This window comes from Marmota marmota, unplaced genomic scaffold, assembly GCF_001458135.2.
Source record: "Marmota marmota marmota unplaced genomic scaffold, marMar, whole genome shotgun sequence".
Taxonomy (NCBI): Eukaryota; Metazoa; Chordata; class Mammalia; order Rodentia; family Sciuridae; genus Marmota; species Marmota marmota.
Window position 1 is genome coordinate 47,500,452 of NW_026000005.1, and position 21,321 is coordinate 47,521,772.

The 21,321-nt window shown below is 36.1% G+C and overlaps 1 protein-coding gene across 9 annotated transcripts in view; it reads left to right on the forward strand.

The window, feature by feature from the left end:
* The window catches only part of Gigyf2 (GRB10 interacting GYF protein 2), a 131,411-nt gene that overhangs the window by 81,553 nt on the left and 28,537 nt on the right, over positions 1–21,321 (forward strand). For 5 of the 9 annotated variants that reach the window (XM_015481564.2, XM_015481565.2, XM_048808743.1 and 2 more), the window contains 10 exons: positions 3,896–4,113; positions 4,204–4,366; positions 4,451–4,642; positions 7,563–7,759; positions 8,723–8,882; positions 15,627–15,793; positions 16,673–16,764; positions 17,830–17,937; positions 18,935–19,035; positions 20,672–20,772. In XM_015481564.2, coding sequence (XP_015337050.1) covers positions 3,896–4,113; positions 4,204–4,366; positions 4,451–4,642; positions 7,563–7,759; positions 8,723–8,882; positions 15,627–15,793; positions 16,673–16,764; positions 17,830–17,937; positions 18,935–19,035; positions 20,672–20,772 — 1,499 coding nt within the window. The remainder of the gene's footprint in view (positions 1–3,895; positions 4,114–4,203; positions 4,367–4,450; positions 4,643–7,562; positions 7,760–8,722; positions 8,883–15,626; positions 15,794–16,672; positions 16,765–17,829; positions 17,938–18,934; positions 19,036–20,671; positions 20,773–21,321) is intronic. The other 4 variants (XM_015481567.2, XM_015481568.2, XM_015481566.2 and 1 more) reach the window with 3 other exon arrangements.

Here is a 21,321-nt window from a genome sequence, read left to right on the forward strand (position 1 = left end):
AAGGATTTATTCTTTCAATTTTTATTTCCTTTGGAAATGTGATTTGTACTTATTTGAAGAACAAATCTAAAACCCAGGTCAGAGACATAGTCACAAGTTAATTCTTTTGTCCTTCTAGCTTTAGAAAAAGGAGAGAGAATAGTAGTGATAAGTAGTTTTTTAAGTTCTTCTTGTGGACTCTTAAGAATGCTTCAAACTGTTCTTCTTGGACATTAGATATGCTGGTAATTGAAGACACTGGTGCTTTGTGTTAAAGTTCATTCCCTACCAAAGTGCTGATTCCATGCCTCATGATAATCAAATGCAACTGTTGCTTGAATTATGGGGTCATCCAGAAATCAAACATACAAAGAATGTGTACATGCTCTACGAATTTCATGTTTATAATAATGATTTATCAACCATATGCCAAAGATGCTTACCTATAATAGAGGAAATTATAAAAATGTAATTTTTTTTTTTTAATTTTAAAAAATCAGTTCATTAGTAAAACCACTAGCCTAGGTCTGAGTAAACATAACAGGCACTTGGAATATTTTATGGGGTTTGTAGGTAGGTAGAAACATAGGAAGGTTAGTTTTTGGATAGAGTCATGACTCTTCCTTGCCTCTTGGGCAAGCTTTCTGTCATTAGTGGGCATTGTTTACATCACAGGATCTAGGCAGTTCTCATCAGTCTATTCTTGGACAATCAAATGTTATAGTTCTTTTTCAAGACATTGTGGCATTTTATGCTGAGCTTGCTGGTAAACAGGTTTGTAGACTATGTTCCCAATAAGCATTCAGTGAAGAATGGATAGGATCTGGGCTGAGCGAGAAGAGAAATTCCAGCTGGTCAAAAAAAAATAAGGTGAATGTTTTGGAAGATGAACAGTGTTTCTGAGCCCAAATGTCAGATGTTGATTCTATTTAAGGGAATTGAACGAGTAAAATTTTAGTGTTATTTTCTACTGTTGACCCCTGCCCCAACTTAGAACTTGATTATATGTTTCTTATCTTTTCTAATGTTTTTTTTGTTTTTCATAATTTAACTTTCATAGCATTTTACTCATTGACATCACAATCTTCCCAAAATCTTTATACACCTTCCCCCTTATATATTACATCACATATATATATGCTGGGGATTGAACCCAGAGGAGCTCTACCACTGAGGTACATCCCATCTCTTTTATATTTTGAGATGGGGTTTTGCTAAGTTGCTGAGGCTAGCCTCAAACTTGTAATATTCGTGCCTCAGTCTCCTAAGTCACTGGGATTATAGGCTTATGCCATCATGCCTGGCTCCCCATATAAATATATATTTTTTCCTCCAAGATATTTGTGTGTGGAGAGTATAAAGATAGAGGTCTGGGGGCTGGGGTTGTGGTTCAGTGATAGAGAGCTCTCCTGCCACATGTGAGGCACTGGGTTTGATCCTCAGCATTGCATATAAAAAAATAAAGGTCCACTGTCAGCTTTAAAAAAAAAAAAAAAAGGCTGAAAAAAATAATATTAATCGTCTTTTTTTTTTTTTTTTAAAGAAGGCCTTTTTTTTTTTTTTTGCTTAGGATATAGAATACTCCGTATGATTATAGCAGCGATTATAGGTTAACTCTTAACACTTCTTAGATTTTAGTAAATCTTTTAAAATTTGAGTAAAACTTAAAATATCATTTTGAATGGTTTTGTGAAAATAGTGTTTAAGGTTAGCTCACATGCCTATAAAGCAGTGGTCAACCTTATTAAGTCTTAGCTGTTATATTTAGTTTCATTAGTAAATTTTTATGAATTATTGATAACAAAATTATGAGCTGTAGGTTTTTAAAAAATTATTATTATTTTACTTTTTAAATTTTGAGACAGAGTCTCACTAAGTTGCTGAAGCTGGCGTTGAACTTGTAGTCTTCCTGCCTCAGCCTTCTTCATCACTGAGATTATAGGCTTGCACCACTGTGCCTCTCTGGGGTTTAGTTTTATGACAGTAGAACTCGCAGCTGGATGTGGGTAGAGTTGGGAGTGTGGAAGTCAGTGAAGTATCCACTCAGCCAGCAGAACTTAGGAAACTTAGTAAGAGGGAAACATGAGCCAGGTGCCTGGAAGGATAGATTCCTATCATGGTGCATACTTAGACTGTTTAGAAACCATAGTAGTAGACAAAGGACTCTGGAATTCAACATTTGATCATGAAGACTCCTTTTGAGTAATGGCTCCATGTTTACATTTTAAGCAATCTAGGCATAAAATTCCTTTGCTGTCATGGAAGGAGTATTTTGTTTTTATAATTAGGGTATATGGAAATACCTTTTGGAGAGTGTTTTATAAGATGCTACCTGTATTAGGAATCTTAACATTTTACCTTTTTTTTTTTTTCCAATTTGATTTTTATATTGTTAGCTCTAGCAATTTGGGCTTCAATAGTAAGAACATTTCACTTTGGCCTCTTTAGTGTATGTTCCACAGAGTAAACAATCAATAATAGAAAATTCTTATGAGTTAAAGCCTGCCTTTTTAAAAAATACTCTTTCAGATTTAGGTTTGACAGATTTTGAACAAGAATTTGCTTTTTTTTTTTTTTTTAGGGGAAAAAAAACACAAAACCTTAAGTTGGATCTTTTATTCTTAGGCACTATTTTTCTGTTGGAAAGTAGATGCAATAAATAGTGTGCTAGGGTGGATTTAGGAATGCGCCTGGGGGTGTTACACAGAAATTAAAAACTCTCTAGGGAGAATTAAGAGATGAGAAAAGGGGAAACGAGAGTTAATGTGCTATTGTGAAAACAGCAGCAGAGGATACAGAGTTGGATTCTACTTCTGTTTGCTATTTAGCCCATTACTTTTGTCAGAATTTTAATTTCTTTTTAACCTGTGTAGTTAGGATAGTGTACCACATAAGATCTCTAACATTATTGGTCAGTACTATAATTCCATGACTTTTTGTTGGGAATCAAAATTAGAAGTGACATTAATAAGTAGGCATGGTGAATTTGATGTGAATTAATACAGAGAACTGCTCTTATGCAATAAAGAGTGATATTTTCAAGGAAGAAAAAATGCTTTAAAATTCCTGCATGGAAAAATATCCAATGCTGTAAAAAAAAAAATCCAGTGCTATTTGTGGTCTCACAAATAGACCACATAAATAGCTAATCAGATATTTAAAGCTTATTAAAAGTCCTTCCTTTTTTTTAAGGGGCAGGTATCAGGGATTGAACTCGGGGAACACTCCACCACTGAGCCATATCCCCAGCCTTTTTTTGTACTTTATTTAAAGACAGGGTCTCGCCAAGTTGCTTAGTGCCTTGCCATTGCTGAGGCCAGCTTTGAACTTGAGATCCTTTTGTCTCAGCCTCCCAAGCCACTGGGATTACAGGCATGTGCCACCACACCTGGAAAAAGTGCTTACTTTTGAATAAAGTGTCTTTTAAATGTGCTGTTTGAAATGTATATTCTAAGCTTTTCGTGTATGTTACATGGCTTAGTATTTTTTTTTTTTTTTTTGGCACCAAGGGTTGTACTCAGGGGCACTCAATCACTGAGCTATATATCCCCAGCCCTATTTTGTAGTTTAAATGAGACAGGGTCCCAGTGAATTGCTTAGTGCCTCGCAGTTGCTGAGGCTGGCTTTGAACTCACAATTCTTCTGTCTTAGCCTCCCAAGCTGCTGAGATTACAGGTGTGTGCTACTGCACCCAGCTATGGCTCAGTATTTAATGAAGGTCAGTACTGTTGTCACTTAGTGATGACATATATCTACTTGGAGCTCTGAACATCAGTTTGCTAAATTTTCTCTTTAGACTGATCCCTTTGGATTTGCTGTCAATTGTAGTTTTCTCCTTTATTCCCTGGCCATGATTTTCTTTTTCAAATACTGTCATAAAACTTTTCTAAGGTTTGTGTCCTCCTCCTCATCTCAGATGGCCCTCGTTCTGCAGGCTGGCGGGAACACATGGAACGCCGTCGGAGGTTTGAGTTTGATTTTCGAGATCGGGATGATGAACGAGGTTATCGAAGAGTGCGCTCTGGCAGTGGGAGCATAGATGATGACAGGGATAGTTTGCCTGAATGGTGCTTAGAAGATGCTGAAGAAGAAATGGGCACGTTTGACTCATCTGGAGCATTCCTCTCTTTAAAAGTAAGAAATTTGTTTTAAATGATGGCAGACCTTGACCTTACACCAAAGCCAAATATGCTGTTGACCTTTGGTTTTATTTTCTTACTACAGAAAGTACAGAAAGAGCCTATTCCTGAAGAGCAGGAGATGGACTTCCGACCTGTGGAGGAAGGGGAGGAGTGTTCTGACTCTGAGGGTAGCCATAATGAAGAGGCCAAAGAACCTGATAAGACCAATAAGAAAGAGGGAGAGAAAGTAGATAGAGTCGGAGTTGGTAAGGCTTATTTTTGTGTTTTACCTTTTTTATCCATCAAACCAAAAATTTCCTAAATTCATTTAAAATTCCTTTATGTTCCAGAAGCTAGTGAGGAAATACCCCAAACTTCGCCATCATCTGCTCGACCAGGTACTCCTTCAGAACATCAACCTCAGGAAGCAGCATCACAGTTTGAGAGGAACGATGAGTCTAAAACTGAGCAAATGGAAAAAGCTGAAGAGGAGAGTCGGACGGATAACAGTCTGCCAGCCAAGGTGCCCAGCAGAGGGGATGGTATGTATTTGTGAGAGTAGACAAACTAGGATTCTGTTGAGGCCCGTGATCACTGATATGACAGGCTTTGACTTATGTCTCCTAGAATTCCTTGTGGTGGGTGAATTATTAGAATAGTTTTTTGTTTTTTTTTTTTTAACCAGTAAATGCAATTAAACAACGTTCCCCACATAACTATTCATATCAGAATTCACCAAAATAAAATCTGTGAAGTTGGAGCTCAGAGATTTCACGTTGTGGATGTTATCACATAGCTGTCCTTGCATCATTTGCAAGTTGGGTTTGGAATTCTCTGCATTAGTTCAATTCCCATATCATACAATTAACCTTTCCTTCTTGTAATGGTATTTGTGCACAACTTTACACCAAAACACCATTGTTCCAAAGAAGCCAAAAAGAGTACATGGGTGATTCTGGAGGTCCCATCATCTTTGCTAGAATATATGCTTTTTCCTTATCTTCTCCAGTGTTGCTGTATTGGTTTGAACTGCTCATTGCCATTTTTAGGCAATTATTATTGTTTATTTCCATGATTATTCTTACACACATTTTAAAAACAACATTGTGATGCTTGATGTTAAAGGGTTGTTTGATTCATTCTTCAGCAAAACTCACAGCCTTTCATATCGCCTGGGAATGTTCACCTGATACAGCATCTGCCTCAAAGCATGCTGCTTTTGTGCTGTTCTCCATCTCCTTCACACGACTCACCACTCTGAAAGCGTTTAGGTCCTGATTTATACCCTGTTTTCGTGTTCATACTGTGTCTGAAACTTTCTTCCTGCTAAGCCCCCAGGCTAGAGTGTCAACATTTCTCTTGTTTCTTAGAAACAACTGGGACTGTTTCTAACATGCACGTGTACACACACACACAGTCACGCACGCATGCGCGTGTGCACACACAATTCTAACGATCTGTTTTTTTTTCTCAGTAGACTTGATACTTTGAGAATTTATTTGAACCAATAATTTCTTTTCAGTTTTTTAATGTAGAGCATAAAGCTGAATGAATGAATGAATGAACCGATTCAACAAATATTTGATGTCTATGTGTCAAAAACTGTGGAACTTATGCTGCTTGAGACCTGTTTGAATCAAAGTATTTGTTTTTCAGTTATGATATACCCCAGAATTATTTGCAGTGTGCTTTCTTAAAAGGACATACCCTGAAGGTCTTACTCTAGATGTTAGCATCGAGAGCATACATGCATATTCTGAGAGATCTTCATAGATGTGCATTAAAAGTTAATATTCCAGATTTGTAGTCTATAGCGAATTCAATCATGCAATAACCAACAACCCAGAGCAAAAAATAACAGTAGAAGTTCACTATTGTCAGACTCCTGGAATGCATCAGGAGGCAGTTAGTTTTTGAACTCATCTTGGAATGATAAGTAGCATTTGGAGGTGTAGGTGTGACTGGGTAAGTTGGGAGAGGGCATTCTAGTACAAGGAAGCAGTGAGATAAAGTGAGGAAGTAGGACTGACTGAGGCAGTGGTAAGAATCTGCCTTTTTTTTTTTTTTTTTTTTTTTTTAGATATGGTATGAGGTGTGAGAGAAAAGGAGATTGGTAAAGAACATCATTGGAACTTAGATTTGCAGCTATGTATGGGGTATCTTGTGAAAAGACAGGTGGGTTGTACTCTGACAGTTTAGGCTCTTAGGCAATCACAATGAGGTAGATAGTGCACCTGTAAAAGAGTGGTTGCAGGTGAGATTTAAGAACCAAAATTGACAGGACTTAGTCACTGACTGACTGTCAGGGCAGAGAAGAGAGCAAAGGTGACTGAGGTGCTTGAGAAGATTATGGTGCATTTCACAGGAAAAGAGTGAAAGTTGGGCACATTTGAGAAAGGAAAAAATAGATTCAGTTTGGGACATTAGTTCTGAAGTGTTAATTAAAAAAAAAGAGATGCCAGAAAGTGTCCTTGGGTTCAATCCCCCCTCTCCCTCCCCCAAGAGTAGATGATGAAGATGAGGAAGAGTCATTAAATTAGCAGCAAGTGCTTGGCTTTCAGAGAAGAGCTTTTCTGAGGTGAGAGAGCATAGAAGTCTAAGGGTGGGTGGTGGTAAAGGGGAGACAGCATATATGGACTATCCTTTAAAAAACTTCAGCAGAGTAAGGAGATCAGGAATTTGGTTGGAGAAGGCCTCTGTAATTGAAGAAACAGGTTTCAAAGGAGAAACTAAAATTGTATTTGATTATTTCCATGCACCCCCACCCCTTTTACCTACCTTTGTGCGTGTGTGTGTTTGTGTTTGTTTGCTGGGGATCGAACTCCGGGCCTAACACTTGCTAGGTAAGCGCTCAACCACTGAGCTACACTCCCCAACTTTCCTTTTCCTTCTTAAGAGCCTGCCTGCTGAGAGACAGAACTAGTAGCCAAGACAGAATTGCTTTTATATTTTCTACTCTTTATTGAAAAGAATATCCTGCAGTATTCACATACACTCCTAAATAAAACATGTAAGGTATTGAATTATGACTTGATAATAGGCACTTAAAAATGATTGCTGATATTTTCAGTGGAGGATTAGATGAGGTTTGACACATTTTTGAGAAAATTCTGGTGGTTTGATAATTGTCTTTACTACTTGGGTACATAAAGAAGGGATTAAACTGTTGCCATGAGTTCCAGCTGTAGCTGTTGGATATATGTGCAAGTGACATAAGTAGACACTGTAGGAAGATCTTTTAGGGACCTCTTAACGCTTATCTTCTGTCATCCTGTAGAAATAATACTGTCATTCTAGGGACAGTACTACATTTTTCCACAGGAAGTAGCTTCAGTGTTCATGACAGGGGTCACATTTCTGTTGGACCCATTCAGCAGGCTGCCCAAGTTAATGATGTTGAGTTAACCTAACAAGAGTCTCTGTATTTCTACAGATTTTTACTAGTCTAAATTCTTCCTCTAGAAATGGTTCCTGACATCCAGCAGCCCCTAACACAGCTCCCTCCAGACCCAGCCTCTCCTCTTCTCATACTTCCACCTCCTGTTACTGCTCCCAGTCCTGCCTCGAGGCCAGTGGAGATGCCAGTTGTTGGTGCTCCTGGTATGGGCGGTGTTTCCACAGAGCCAGATGATGAAGAGGGTCTCAAACACTTGGAGCAGGTAGAAATCATGTTATTCTTTCTCATCTCCTTTCAGGCTGCCATAAAAATAAGAAACCCTTAAATGAATATTCAAATATAGAACTTTTGTGCACTAAATTTTAAGTGGAATGGAAAAGTTGTTGGTTACTTTGTATTTATTTGTATGAGTAATTGTCTTTCAAATCATTTCATGGTTTTAAGTTTCTGCTATGTAGTAGTAATTATGTCAGATTATTTTTTGCTCTTCTGAGTTTGCCCTTAGCTGTTTACTTTTCTTTTGTCTTTTTTGGACATTTAATCAAATGCCAGAAATGGCGAATATAAGCAGCTGTGGATGGGCACCATGTTGTCCATATTTTTTGCCTCAAGTATAACTGGGATGTTAGTTTAAGTCTCAGGATGTTAGCATCATATTCCTGTCTCTAGATTTCCCAAAGATTGCATATACCATTGAAATATTGCTTTTGTACAAAATAATTTCTCTTTCCTTCAGACTGGGATTGTTAGAGACAGGAAATGCTAAAAGAAGGGAGTGTGGGCCTTAGTAAACCTGTTAAAATTTTATTTGTAATTGTAGAAATTGAGCCTTTTGTTCTAATAAAATCCTGTTTTTAGTTTATGCAATTTAGAATTAACCAGCAGCTACTAAATCCTTGAAAGATTTGTATGGTGCATAAGATAGATTGTGAGAGAAAAAGAAAAACTTTATTAGTGTATTTATTAGGAACCTGGATTTTGATCTTTACCAGTTTGAAACCTTGAGCAAGACTTGACATCTTTGAGTCTTAGTTTCTCCCTCTGTAAAATGGGGACAGTACCTATTTTATGGCATTTTTGGGAAAATTGCTGCCTGCTTTGTTCCTTTCAGTGTCTTTCACAGATCAAGTAGACCAATAAAAGGTGGGCATTATAACATGTGTAAGTATTGATTTAGGATCATTTGTTTCCTTGGTCTCTTTTTGTTTTTCTTATTTTTTATTAGCAAGCTGAGAAGATGGTGGCTTATCTCCAGGACAGTGCACTAGATGATGAGAGACTAGCATCAAAACTGCAGGAGCACAGAGCTAAAGGAGTGTCAATTCCATTGATGCATGAAGCAATGCAGAAGTGGTATTACAAAGATCCTCAGGGAGAAATTCAAGGTAAAGTTGTTCTCCCCTACTTGAAATACTGAAGTGCCTGCCATTACCTCCAAAATCTTTTAAGAAGAGGATTTATTTAATGTTAACTTGCATAATAGTCTGGAAAGTCATCAGCAGGCTTTGTTTATATATGTGAAAATATATATGTGTGTGAAAATAATTTGAACACAAGGCAGAATGTGATGATTAATATGGCAGTGGCATAAGTAAAGTGACATAAGTAAAGCTGGTGAAGTAGTCAGGTAAGTTATGCATTTCTCTTGTGCTTCAGTCTCCTTGACCATCAAAAGGTGATGGCAGTGGTGTTGGGAGACCTTGAATGTTTTGCTGAAATAAAGGGTGGAGAACTACTAAAAATGTCTGAGAAAAGATAGTGCTATACTATAAATGAATTCCTTAAAAGATGTGTGTGGTGCAAAATTTAGATTGGGAGAGAAAGCTATACAGAATATTTGTGGATTCTTTATTTCTGCTTTTGAAATCTTCCAACATGAAATTGATTGTTGACTATATTAATGTCACTTTCAGGATAGTGTTTTACTGAATTCACCCTGTAAGTTCTTTCCAATGTATTAACTCCCATTCTACTCTCTCAGTCTTTATTGACTGCTTTGTTCTCCTTAATATTATTTATTGCTACCTGGCATTATGTATACTTATTTATTGTTTACATCCTACTACACTATGAGATAACCTGAGAAGCAGGGCTTTGTGTATATGTGTGTTTTAATTTATTTTCAGTTTTCACCATTTATTGTAATGTTTGTTACGAGTTTTTCACATATGGCATTAATTGTGTTAAAGTAGTTTCCTTTTATTTCTACTACTTTATTGACTTTTTTTATTATGAAAGGTTTTTGAATTCTGTCAAACACTTCTGCATTAATTGAAATATTTGATCCCCACTTTTATTCTGTAATGTACTATATCACATTGATGAGTTTTTATATATTGACCCATCTTTGCATTTCAGGAGTAACTTGCACATGACTAGGTGTATAATCCTTTTTAAATGCTGCTGAATATGCTTTGCTGTAGTGTTTTTTTCATGATTTTTATATCAGTATTCACAAAGGATTTTGGTATGTAGTTTTCTTATGGTGTTTTTGTTAGGCTTTGAACTACAGAATGAGTTAGGAAGCATTCCCTCCTCTTTTTTTTTTTTTTTTAAATAATATTTATTTATTTATTTTTGTTTTCGGCGGACACAACATCTTTGTTTGTATGTGGTGCTGAGGATCGAACCCGGGCCGCACGCATGCCAGGCGTGCGTGCTGCAGCTTGAGCCAAATCCCCAGCCCACATTCCCTCCTCTTTGATTTTTTTTTGGATTGATGTTAAAGCCAGCAGGTCTAGAACTTTTCTTTGTCAAGAGATTTTTGATTACTGAGTCAAGGTAACTGTCCTTCGACAGATATGTAGTTTTCATATATTTTCTCCCAATCATCCTTTCCTCTCTTTGTCCTCTTAACAGTTTTTCACAGAGCAAAACTTTTTAAATTTGAATGAAGCCCAGTAGATCTTTTATGGATTATTCTTTTTAGTTTTAAGTCTTAAGAATTTTTTGCTTAGTTTTAGATCCCAAATATTTTATATTTATTTTTTAAAGTCTTAAATTTTACATTTGAATTGATGATCCATTTGAGTTGATTTTTATGTAAGGTATGAAACATACTATCAAGTTATGTTTCATTTGGTTCTATTTGGTTTGATTTGCTTTTGCTGATGGATGTCTATTTGCTTTAGGACCAAGACACACTGTGCTCCCTTAAATTATTTTCTTTCAACTTTTGTCAGAATTCAGTTGAACAGGGGCTAGGGTTGTGTCTCAGTGGTAGAGTGCTTGCCTAACATGTGAGGCACTGGGTTTGATTCTCAGCACCACATATAAATAAAATAAAGGTCTATTGAAAACTAAAAAAAAATATTTTAAAAAAATTCAGTTGAATACCTGTGTGGGTCTGTTTCTGGTTCTCTACTGTCTTCTATTGTGTGTCTATTCCATCAGAATGCCGCAGTCTTCATTATTTGTACCTATATAATAATCTTGAAATCAGGTAGACTGGTTGTTCTCAGTTTATTCCTCTTTTTCAAAATTGCTTTTATTGCTTCAGTTCCTTTGCCTTTCCATATAGATTTTAGAATAATTTTGCCCTTATCTTCCAAATATCTTGCTGAGATTTTGATAGGAATTATGGTAAATCTCCACATAAAGTTGAGAATTGACTTCTTTACCACACTGAGCCCTCCAATCCACAAGCAATGGTCTATCGTCAATTTAGATATCTTTGATTTCTTTTATCAATATTGTGTAGTTTTCATTATAGGCTCTTTACATGTTTTGTTAGATTTACACTTGAATATTTGATTTCTTTGAGTGATTGTAAATGTTATAGTTTTAATTGCAGTGTATTTGTATTCATGACTAGTGTATAGAAATTCAATTGTAGCCGTGTGTGGTGGTATGTGCCTATAATTCCAGTGACTCTGGAGGATTACACATTCAAGACCTGTCTCAGCATGTTGCAAGACATTGTCTCACAAAAAAAGAAAAAAAAAGAAATGCAGTTGAACTTTGGGTATTTATCTTATACCCTTTGATTGTGCTTGATTTGTTTCCAGGTGACAGTCATGTCATCTGCAGATGATGGCAGTTTTTATTTCTTTGTTCTCAGCCTGTATGCTTTTTATTTCCTTTATTGCCTCATTATGTGTTTCATCACTACAATGATCAAGAGTGGCAAACTCCCTCCACCCTTTTTATTCTGTAATGTGGTGTGGTCCTGTGTTCTTCTCTTAGAGGGAACACATTCAGTCTTTAATCATTAAGCATAATATTAGTCATAGAGTTTTTGTAGATGCTCTTTATTAAGTTGAGAAAGTACTCTTTCATTCTGTTTTCTAAGTTTTTATCATATGTAAGATATTATCAAGTATTTTTTCTCATCTGTTTATATGATCATGTGGTTTTTCTTCTTTACCCATTTCATATAGTAGATTACATTGATTGGTGTTTGAATATCAAACAAGGCTTGCATCCTTGGAATAAAACTCCAGTTGTTCATGGTGTACAATACAATCCTTTGTGTGTATTATTGAATCTTACTTGCTAATATTTTGTTAAAATTTTGTATCTATATTTATGAAGGATCTTATTTTGTATTTTTTGTACTTTCTGTTATCTGGTTTTAGCATCAGGTTAATATGAATTGGGAATATCCCCTCTGCTTTTATTTTCTGGAAGAGATTATTTAGAATTGGTATTAATTCTTCTTTTTTTTTTTTAAATGTTTATTTTTTAGTTATAGGTGAACACAGTGTCTTTATTTATTTTTATTTTTTTAGAGAGAGAGAGAAAGAGAGAGAGAATTTTTTAATATTTATTTTTCAGTTTTTGGCGGACACAACATCTTTGTTTGTATGTGGTGCTGAGGATCGAACCTGGGTCGCATGCATGCCAGGCAAGCACGCTACCACTTGAGCCACATCCCCAGCCCCTTAATTCTTCTTTAAATGTTCGGTGGAATTCTTTAGTGAAATCATCTGGAGATTTCTTTTTTGGGAATTGTAAAATTACAAATAAGTCTGAGTGCAGCGACATACACCTATAGTTCCAGGAACTCAGTAGGCTGAAGCAGGAGAATCACAAATTCCAGGCCAGCCTGGGCAATTTAGCAAGACCCTGTCTCTGAATAAAAAGGGTTAGGAATATAGAGTGCCTTTGAGTTCAATCCCTAGTACTACAAACATAAAACAAAACACAAATTCAATTTCCTTAATTATGAAAGAGCTATTTAATGTGGTAGTGTTAGTTTGCACTTCTTGACAAATTGGTCTGATTTATCTAAGATATGAAATTTACGTGTGTAGAGCTATTGTTGGTAGTATTCTCTAATTGTGTGTTTTGTTTTTGGTTTTGCCATGCAAGAAAGCTTTACTATTGGAAAAAAATTGTAAGGCTTAAACAAAGAGCATTCTCAAGAAAGAGAAAGAGCTTTCTTCAAGCAGAGAAAGACCTCTTACTATATATTTAGATCTTCAATTTTATAGTGTCTATCCTGCTTCATTCCCAATATTGGTAATTTATGTATTTTTCTTTTTTGCTATTTGTACCATTTTTTTTTTTTTTTTTTTTGTACTGGGGATTAAACCCAGGGGTGCTTAACCACTGAGCCTACATCCTCAGCCCTTTTTATTTTTTTATTTTGAGATAGGACCTCAATAAATTGCTGAGGCTGGCGTTGAATTGAGAGGCTGCCTCAGCCTCTCAAGTTGCTGGCATTATACGCATGCATCATCATGCCCAGCTTTGTACCAGAGTTTTTTGTGAGTTTTACAGATGTTTTCAAAGAATCAGCTTCTTGTTTTATTGACTGTTTTCTATATTATTTTTGTTTTTAATTTTGTTAATTTTTGCTTTTTATTTTTTTCCCTTCAGGTTGCTTGGGGTTTACTTTGTTCTTTATCTAGGTTCTTGAAGTAGAAACTAAGATATTGATTTGGGATTTTTCCTCTTTGATAATGTTGAACCTTTGATACTATATTTTTTTTCTCTCAGCACTTCTTCAGCTGTCTCTCGAAAAATTTGATATGTATATTTTCCTTTCCATTCTATTCTGTGTATTTGTTTTTTAATTTCCCTTGAGATTTCCTCTTCTATCCATGGATTATTTTCAGATGTGTTTTTGGTTTCCAAGTGTTTAGAGATTTCCCTTTTTTCTTTCTTTTGTTGGTATCTAGCTTGATTCTGTTTTAATCAAAGAGAATACTGCGAATGATTTCAATTTTAAAAAGTTTTTGAGATTTGTTTTATGGTCTAGAATATGGTTTATCAGTGTTATATGTAATGTGGGTACTTGAGAAGAATGTATATTTTGCTATCTTTGAAGTGTTCTAAAAAAATTCAACTCACTTCTAATGTTTGATTTATGTTTTTCTGTAATTTTGCCGATTTTTCTGCCTAGTTGTTCCATCAAAAGTTGAGTGAAGGGCAGGGGTTGTGGCTCATTGGGCTTCATACAAATTTAAAAAGCATGTGTGAGGCTCTGGGTTTGATTCTCAGCACCGCATAATAAATAAATTAATAAACAAAATAAAGGTTTACCGACAAAAGTTGAGTGAAGGATATTGTTGTCTTCCGCTTGTTGATTTGTCTCTTTCTTTTTCAGTTCTCTCACATCTTGCTAAATATATTTTGCAGCTATGTTGTTTGAGCCCTACACATTTATAATTGCTGGGTCTCGGTGAATTAACCCTTTATTGTTATATGTCTGTCTCTGATAATTTTCTTTGTTTACCTTATCAGATCCTAATACAACTACTAACATAACTTTTTGTTAATCTTTGCATGATGAATTTTTTCCTATTATTTTACTTTCAGTCCACCTTAATGGTAGTATATACAAGTGTTCTTCAGTTTATCGTGGGATCATGTCCTAATAAACTGATTATAAGTTGAAAATATTGTAAGTGGAACAATATTTAATATACCTAACCTACTGAACATTGTAACTTAGCAACAAAGTATGCTGTAGAGTCTTCATTTTTTACCCTCATGATCTGATGGCTGACTGGGAGCTGTGAGTGAGTTAGTGTAGTTAGGAAGTATTGTTGAAGTATGATTTCTACTGACTGTATAGCACATTCACATCACTACAAAGGGGAAATATTGGAAGTCAAACCATTAAGCTGGGGACTCTTCTGTGGTTGGGTCATGTTTCTGGTTGCCTCCTTCTTCGTTTCTAGAAGAATTCCAGAGTTTTCAGTTGAGCTTAGCAGGAGAAGTAAGGAAAAGTATATCTACTCTATCTGAAGTGGAAGTCCCAAAGGCATTGTTTTATTATTACATATCAATTGCCTAGTTTATATAGCCTGTGTTTAGTAAATATTTGTTGAATGAATTGATTATATTTTACTGATCACATGCTTTGTTAGTTTTTAATGTATAAAATACTCGATGATTTCTTATTGTAAAATCTAGAGAACATTAGTTTATCTTTTCCCAGGGCCAGATTTAATCTTACCTAGGTAAATTGTAATTTGTCTCAGATTAATTGATTTTTGTTTATATTTTGCCCTACCTCCTAGAAGAATATAAAAACTAGAGAATGTGTTTAGCCCTGAAAGTTTTATTTTTTTCTATGTTCAAATGATAAAAAGTCCACCAAGTACTTATTAACTCTTTTCCATTGTTTCTTACTTTTTTTGACGAATGAATTGTTATAGAGATTAACTGAGATAAAGGTAATAACTAAAGCACTACTGTGACTGTGGGATATATAAAAACAGAGTTTGGGCTGCAGATGTAGTTCAGTGGTAGAGCACTTGCCTAGCATATGCAAGGCCCCTGGGGTTTGATCTATAGCACCATTAAAAAAGGAGGGGGTTTATTTAAAAATTGTTTCTGTTATATTTTATTAGTTAGAAGCCTATATGACACCTTTAGAGGTAAATTATAATACTATAAAAAATATTTTGCCGTGGTTTGGGAGGATAAGGCAGGAGGCTCTGAAGTTCAAAGCCAGCCCTAGCAACTTAGTGAGTCCCTAAGCAACTTAGCAAGGGCCTGTCTCAGAAAAAAGGGGTAGGGTGCTGGGGTGTGGCCCAGGGGTTAAACAGCCCTTGGCTCAATTCCCAGTACAAAAAAAAAAAAATTCTTTTGAGGATCAGATTTAGGGAATATTTCTTTTGTTTGATTCAGAAAGGAATTCTTACTGCTTTTTTGTTTAATTGATACTCTTACAGGTCCCTTTAATAATCAAGAGATGGCGGAATGGTTTCAGGCTGGCTACTTTACTATGTCTTTGTTGGTGAAGAGAGCATGTGATGAAAGCTTCCAACCTCTAGGTGATATCATGAAGATGTGGGGAAGAGTTCCCTTCTCCCCAGGCCCAGCTCCCCCTCCTCATATGGTGAGTACTTTCCAGCTCAATTGGAGTACATGTTAGAAACAGAAGCACTTGGTTCTCTTTGAAACACAACCCCGTGTTACTTTTAATAAGAAAAGAAATGGTAGTCCTTTGAAAGTGATTGAAATGATAATGGGAGACTGAATACTGAGCTATAATGGCCTTTTCAAATCTCTCCCTCCCTCTTTGTCCCCTGTGTACTTGTGAAACAGGATTCTTCAGTACCTTTCCAGCAGATGTAGCATGAAGGAAAACCAACAACTTACCCTGACCTACCTGTGGTCTGCCTCCTTACGACTCTAAGCTCATGTTAGAACTTTTATCTTCATTCATCTGCTGTGCTTCACCATAAATATCCTCTTTGAGTTCCTTAGATGGAATGCACATTCTCCTCCTCGTATCTCCATTTGCCTCTTGTTTTCTGGCTCACAGCATTCTTAAATTTGAGTCTTTTCCTGAAACAAATATCACCAGTGCTTCAGGATATTTCGGGGACTTAAATCTTTGGCTGGGGAATCCTTCTTGAAGTTTCTCCAGGCCTCTCCCCAAAAAGTTCCTTTTGAAAGTTTCTTAATAGTATCTCCCTCTCCATCTCTTTGATAGTATCAGGAGGTACTATCAAAGAGATGGAGAGGGAGATACTATTAAGAAATAATTCCTCACCTTAAGGAATCTCTTATAATTAAGACACCATCTTATTCCACTAGATGGCATTGTTTAGTTTTTAAAGATACTAGAGTTTTTAGTTAAGGGTTTGGGTAAAAGAATAGTGTTTGAGGGGAAGGTCTTGGATTCATTGCTTTCAGATATATATACAAAGTGGCTTTCAGGTTCTTTGCAGTTTATTTAATAGTGTTTCTTCCTCCATCCCTTTACTCCCAGGGGGAGTTGGACCAGGAACGATTGACCAGGCAGCAGGAACTCACAGCCTTGTACCAGATGCAGCACCTCCAGTACCAGCAGTTCTTGATACAGTAAGCAAAAATGCAGCATGATATACTGCAGCACCAAAGGGGCTTTAGACAGGATCTGCTCCCCAGTCTCTCACCTTTACAGCAGAGTGCTGCAGGCTCACGTGATACTTTAGTAGCCTACTAGTGGCATGTTGACCACTGTACATTCTAACTGTAGTTTTATCTTACCTCTTAAATGCCAGATTTTGCAGAAGATGACACATAGTTATAATTTTCAAGGTCTGTATTTATTAAAGGAAGAGGCAAAAATGTTTGAAGAACTTAATGCCTTCTGAGGCTGTCAGTGAGACAACATATAGGTTACTGGCAGGAAGAAGTTAAAGTTTATACTGTTTAAGAGTAGGCCGAAATGATGACAAAATCACTCAGGTTGCATAATCCTTACAGAAGAAGTAGGTTTGCTCTGGTGTGCAGGTTGGCAAAGTCTGGCCTTGGTGGCCTATTACTTTTTTTTTTTTTTTTTTAATAAGCAAAGTATTACTGGATCACAGGTCCATCCATTTGTACAGATTGTCTGTGGCTGCTTTTGCTTCACAAAGACAGAGTTGAGACTGTATGGCTTGCAAAGCTGAAACTATTTACTCTTTGCCGCTTCTCAGATCTAGGGGGGGAAATTACCTATAAATTTCCAAGTGGAATTATTCAAATTTAAAAAATTTTATAGACATGATTTTATTTTTTGCAGAGGGTATTTCATTTGGAAATAGCTGTTAAATCTGTTTTATTTTTCACTTTTAATCTGGTAAGGGACTGTTTTCATATTGAAGGCATTTGGCACTTTTCTACATTTTGTGGGATTTTTGTTGTTGCTTGCTTTTTGCTAGAAATATATCATCTATATATTCACCAGAAACATGTCGTCTATGAGTTTAGTTATCTCTGAAACAAATTACAGAATTTTCTGTGTGACTGTTATTATTATGAAGGATCATAAAATATATTTGGTTGCTATTTCTAATGATTTTGGGGGTGATGATGAACTCAACTTTGTCTTTCGATGTCTTATTCAAGTGAACTATAAATGTAGGGTCACTCTTTTTTTTTTTTTCCTTTAACTTTTTGAAGACAACAATACGCACAGGTTTTGAATCAGCAACAGAAAACAACCTTGCCAACCCAGCAGCAGCAACAGTTGGCTCTTCTCCTCCAACAGTTCCAGGCTCTAAAGATGAGGTTGGTGGTCATTTCCATTATGTATCACATTTGTGTGTGTGTGTGTGTATGTGTGTGTATATGTGCATGCCTGTGTGTACATTCACACATGTGAAAGAATTAAAGGAAAATTGGTATAATGAGTGAACTTGTCAGAATATTGACAGATAATCCATATCTACATGTTGTATATAAAAACAATACAGTTTTAAAAAGTAATTTAGATGGTCATAGCATTAAAAAAAAACTTTTTTTTTTTTTTTTTTTTTTTAGTAATGACCAAAGAATAATGAGAACACTATTCCTTGAAAAGCAGCATGATCTTATGGAATTGTAAGAACAACAAAAAATCATAGTCTAGGATTTTAATTTTACTTTCATCCATAATATCTGTAAAAATATATTAATAATGCTATATAGAGTTAAGATTTTCTGGAACCCAAAAACCATTAAAGTAGGTACAAGGACAGGGAAATTATGCAGAAAGCATTTAGGTTTCTGCTCTTTCAGATTATGATTCAGGATATTTGTCTTAGCTCCTGAAGATGTGCCAGTTACTGCTATCAAAACCTTACTGTCTGATTTAATCAAAAGGATTCATATTTCTCCTTTGAACCTTAATCTATCCTATGAAGCAGGCAGGTTGGTGGTAGGACCTCTGTTTTAATGATAGGCAAACTGGGGCTCTGTGAGGCTATAGGACTTGGCTAAGCTAACATGGAAAACTTCAGAGACAAAAGTGCAGACTTTTTGGCTTTTTTATCATAACCTGCCACCACTGTGACTTTTGTTGACACGATCAGGGTTTTTAAAAGATAGTAGGTACAGCAGTCATTTAGAAACCAATATTTGCTAATACTGTAGAAGATTCCTGTGATCACTGTGCCTCTATTTTTGTTCCTCGTCTGTTTTGGTAGTTTGGTGATCAATAACCCGGAAAACCCATAATAATCTAGAAGTTGCTCTCTTTTTTTGCAAGTGACAAGAACATGTTAATTTTTTTTCCCCTCTCTTGCAGAGTATCTGATCAGAACATCATTCCCTCAGTAACTAGGTCTGTGTCAGTGCCAGATACTGGCTCTATCTGGGAACTTCAGCCAACAGCCTCACAGCCTACAGGTAAACACTTAAGAGTGTAGTAGTAATTTATAATTCAGTTTTTTAAAAATGTGTCAGATTTTTATCCATTCTGTATTGAATATTAACAAAAAGTTCCATTATTAATAGATCATAGAAGAAGACTGAAGGTATTAAAAATACACTGTAAAGGATTTTCTAATGGAAAAGTATTAATTGCTTTTGGTTTCTTTAGTTAAAAGTGGAAAACATGCATAAGTAAAAACAGATCTATCTTTGAGTTAAGGATTGATAACATGCATTAATATTGTAGATGCCCAGAAATGTAAGGAAGAGAAAAGCATGTTTTGAAATGAGTACCTTCCTTCATCCTCTGATCTTTTTGCATCAAATTAGAAAATTTGTGGTTAGGATTCTTTTTTTAAAAAAGTCAGGATGCTGGTGAAGTAAGTACTTCTTTTTCTTAAGGTCTGATGTCTGCAGAGGTGTGGCAAGTTTGAATAATGAGTAGTTCTTATATGAGATATGAGTTTGGGGGCTGGAGTTGTGGCTCAGCGGTAGAACGCTAACCTTGCACGTGCGAAGCCCTGGGTTTGATCCTCAGCACCATGTAAACATAAATAAATAAAGATATTGTGTTTAAAAAAAAAAGAGAGCTGTATGTTATTTGAAAATTCTTAGGAACTGTAAACATTGGTGAAGAGCTGTTGAGCCATAAAGCAGTGTTCTAACACTGATCCTGCAGATTATGACAGTGAAAGGATGTATTGTCTTCCTTCAAAAACTTTCTATGCTATGTGTACCTTATTATTTTTTTTAGAAGTCATTTATAGTTAGGATATTAAAATATTCTCCAGTGTTTTGGAAACTCTTAAGTACATGATTAAACAATTTGTCTCTTTGGATTTGTGTGGGGTCATAGTCCTTTTAAAGTCCATGGGCTTTATACAGTATTTAGTAGTTCATAAATTGAGTGTCATAGGAAATAGATCAAAAGCGATGTTGGCAAATCTTGTTGGCAGTAACAAAACAGACTTAGAAGTCGTTATCTGTCATTTCCATGTATGATCCTGTACTGCCTTTTAGATCACCCTGTCCAAATATTACTTGTAACACCTCTCCAACCTTGCCAGAGACCTCCCCAGCTCCAGCTGTAACACACAGGCTCTCTTTCCAGATGAAATTCATTCTGTAACCATTTTTAAATGAATAGTTCAGTGGCATTTAATATCTCCACAGTGTGTACCCACCTAGCTCTCTCTAGTTGAGTATAGCAAGAGGCTGTATGGCTACTGGAAGTCTATGGAGTTGGATCCAGCACACTGGGATTGAAGTCTTGGCATGGTCACATACTTGCCATATGCCCTTGGGAGTTTTAAAAACTAGTTTATTACCTGTAAATTTGGGGAGATTTGAACAGATGCCTTTATAGAGCTTTTGCATTTTGACATCAGTTCCCCAATAAATGCCCTATACTTCTTTCTTTCTAGATGTATTGAAGGACAGTGATAGAAACGAGAATCTGCTGGTAGTTCAGTCTACTTAAAAGCAAAACAGATGTGTATGATAGAGCTCATTCAGGCCCAGGAAAAAAGCAGCTTTTTTAAAAATTATGTACATGAGTATATGACCGTGAGTGCAAGCTCTGACTTCCCTCATTTTTTCCTTTTTCTTACAGTTTGGGAAGGTGGAAGTGTATGGGATCTTCCCCTAGAAACCACAGCACCAGGCCCTGCCCTGGAGCAGCTTCAGCAGCTGGAGAAAGCCAAAGCTGCAAAGGTCTGGAACTCATGCCACCATGGCTGTGCATGCCTCCCAGCTTCAGGACATAAGCCTTTCTCTTTATTCACTTCTTTCTCTCTTGCTAGCCAGACTTTTTCTTTTTAGTTTACTTCTGCTTAGCTGGTATAAGTACATTCATATTCTATCCTTTTTGTGTTCTCTTCTCCCCAAAACAGCCTCACAATATAATTAAAATTAAAGAGGGAGCAATAGTTGACATGAATGATCATGGTCATGTGTGTATTTTAGTTACATTATTCTTATTATGAGCGTTTGTTAGAAATACTAAGGCTGTGACAAATATCCACTACATTGTTTGTTGAACTCCTGATCTATGGCTTAAGTTCTCACATTGAATCTTTATAGTCATTTCCTCATATCCCCAGACATGACTGAAAAGCTGGAAATTATCGCTAGTCCTGTGTTCCATCCACATTTCCTAGAGGAGCTAGAATCTTGAATTTTGGAGTTAAAGAGGATGGATATCTGTGCCAACTCCTGTTGTCATTATATAATGTTTTCTGGGATCTCATGCCTCCAAGCGAG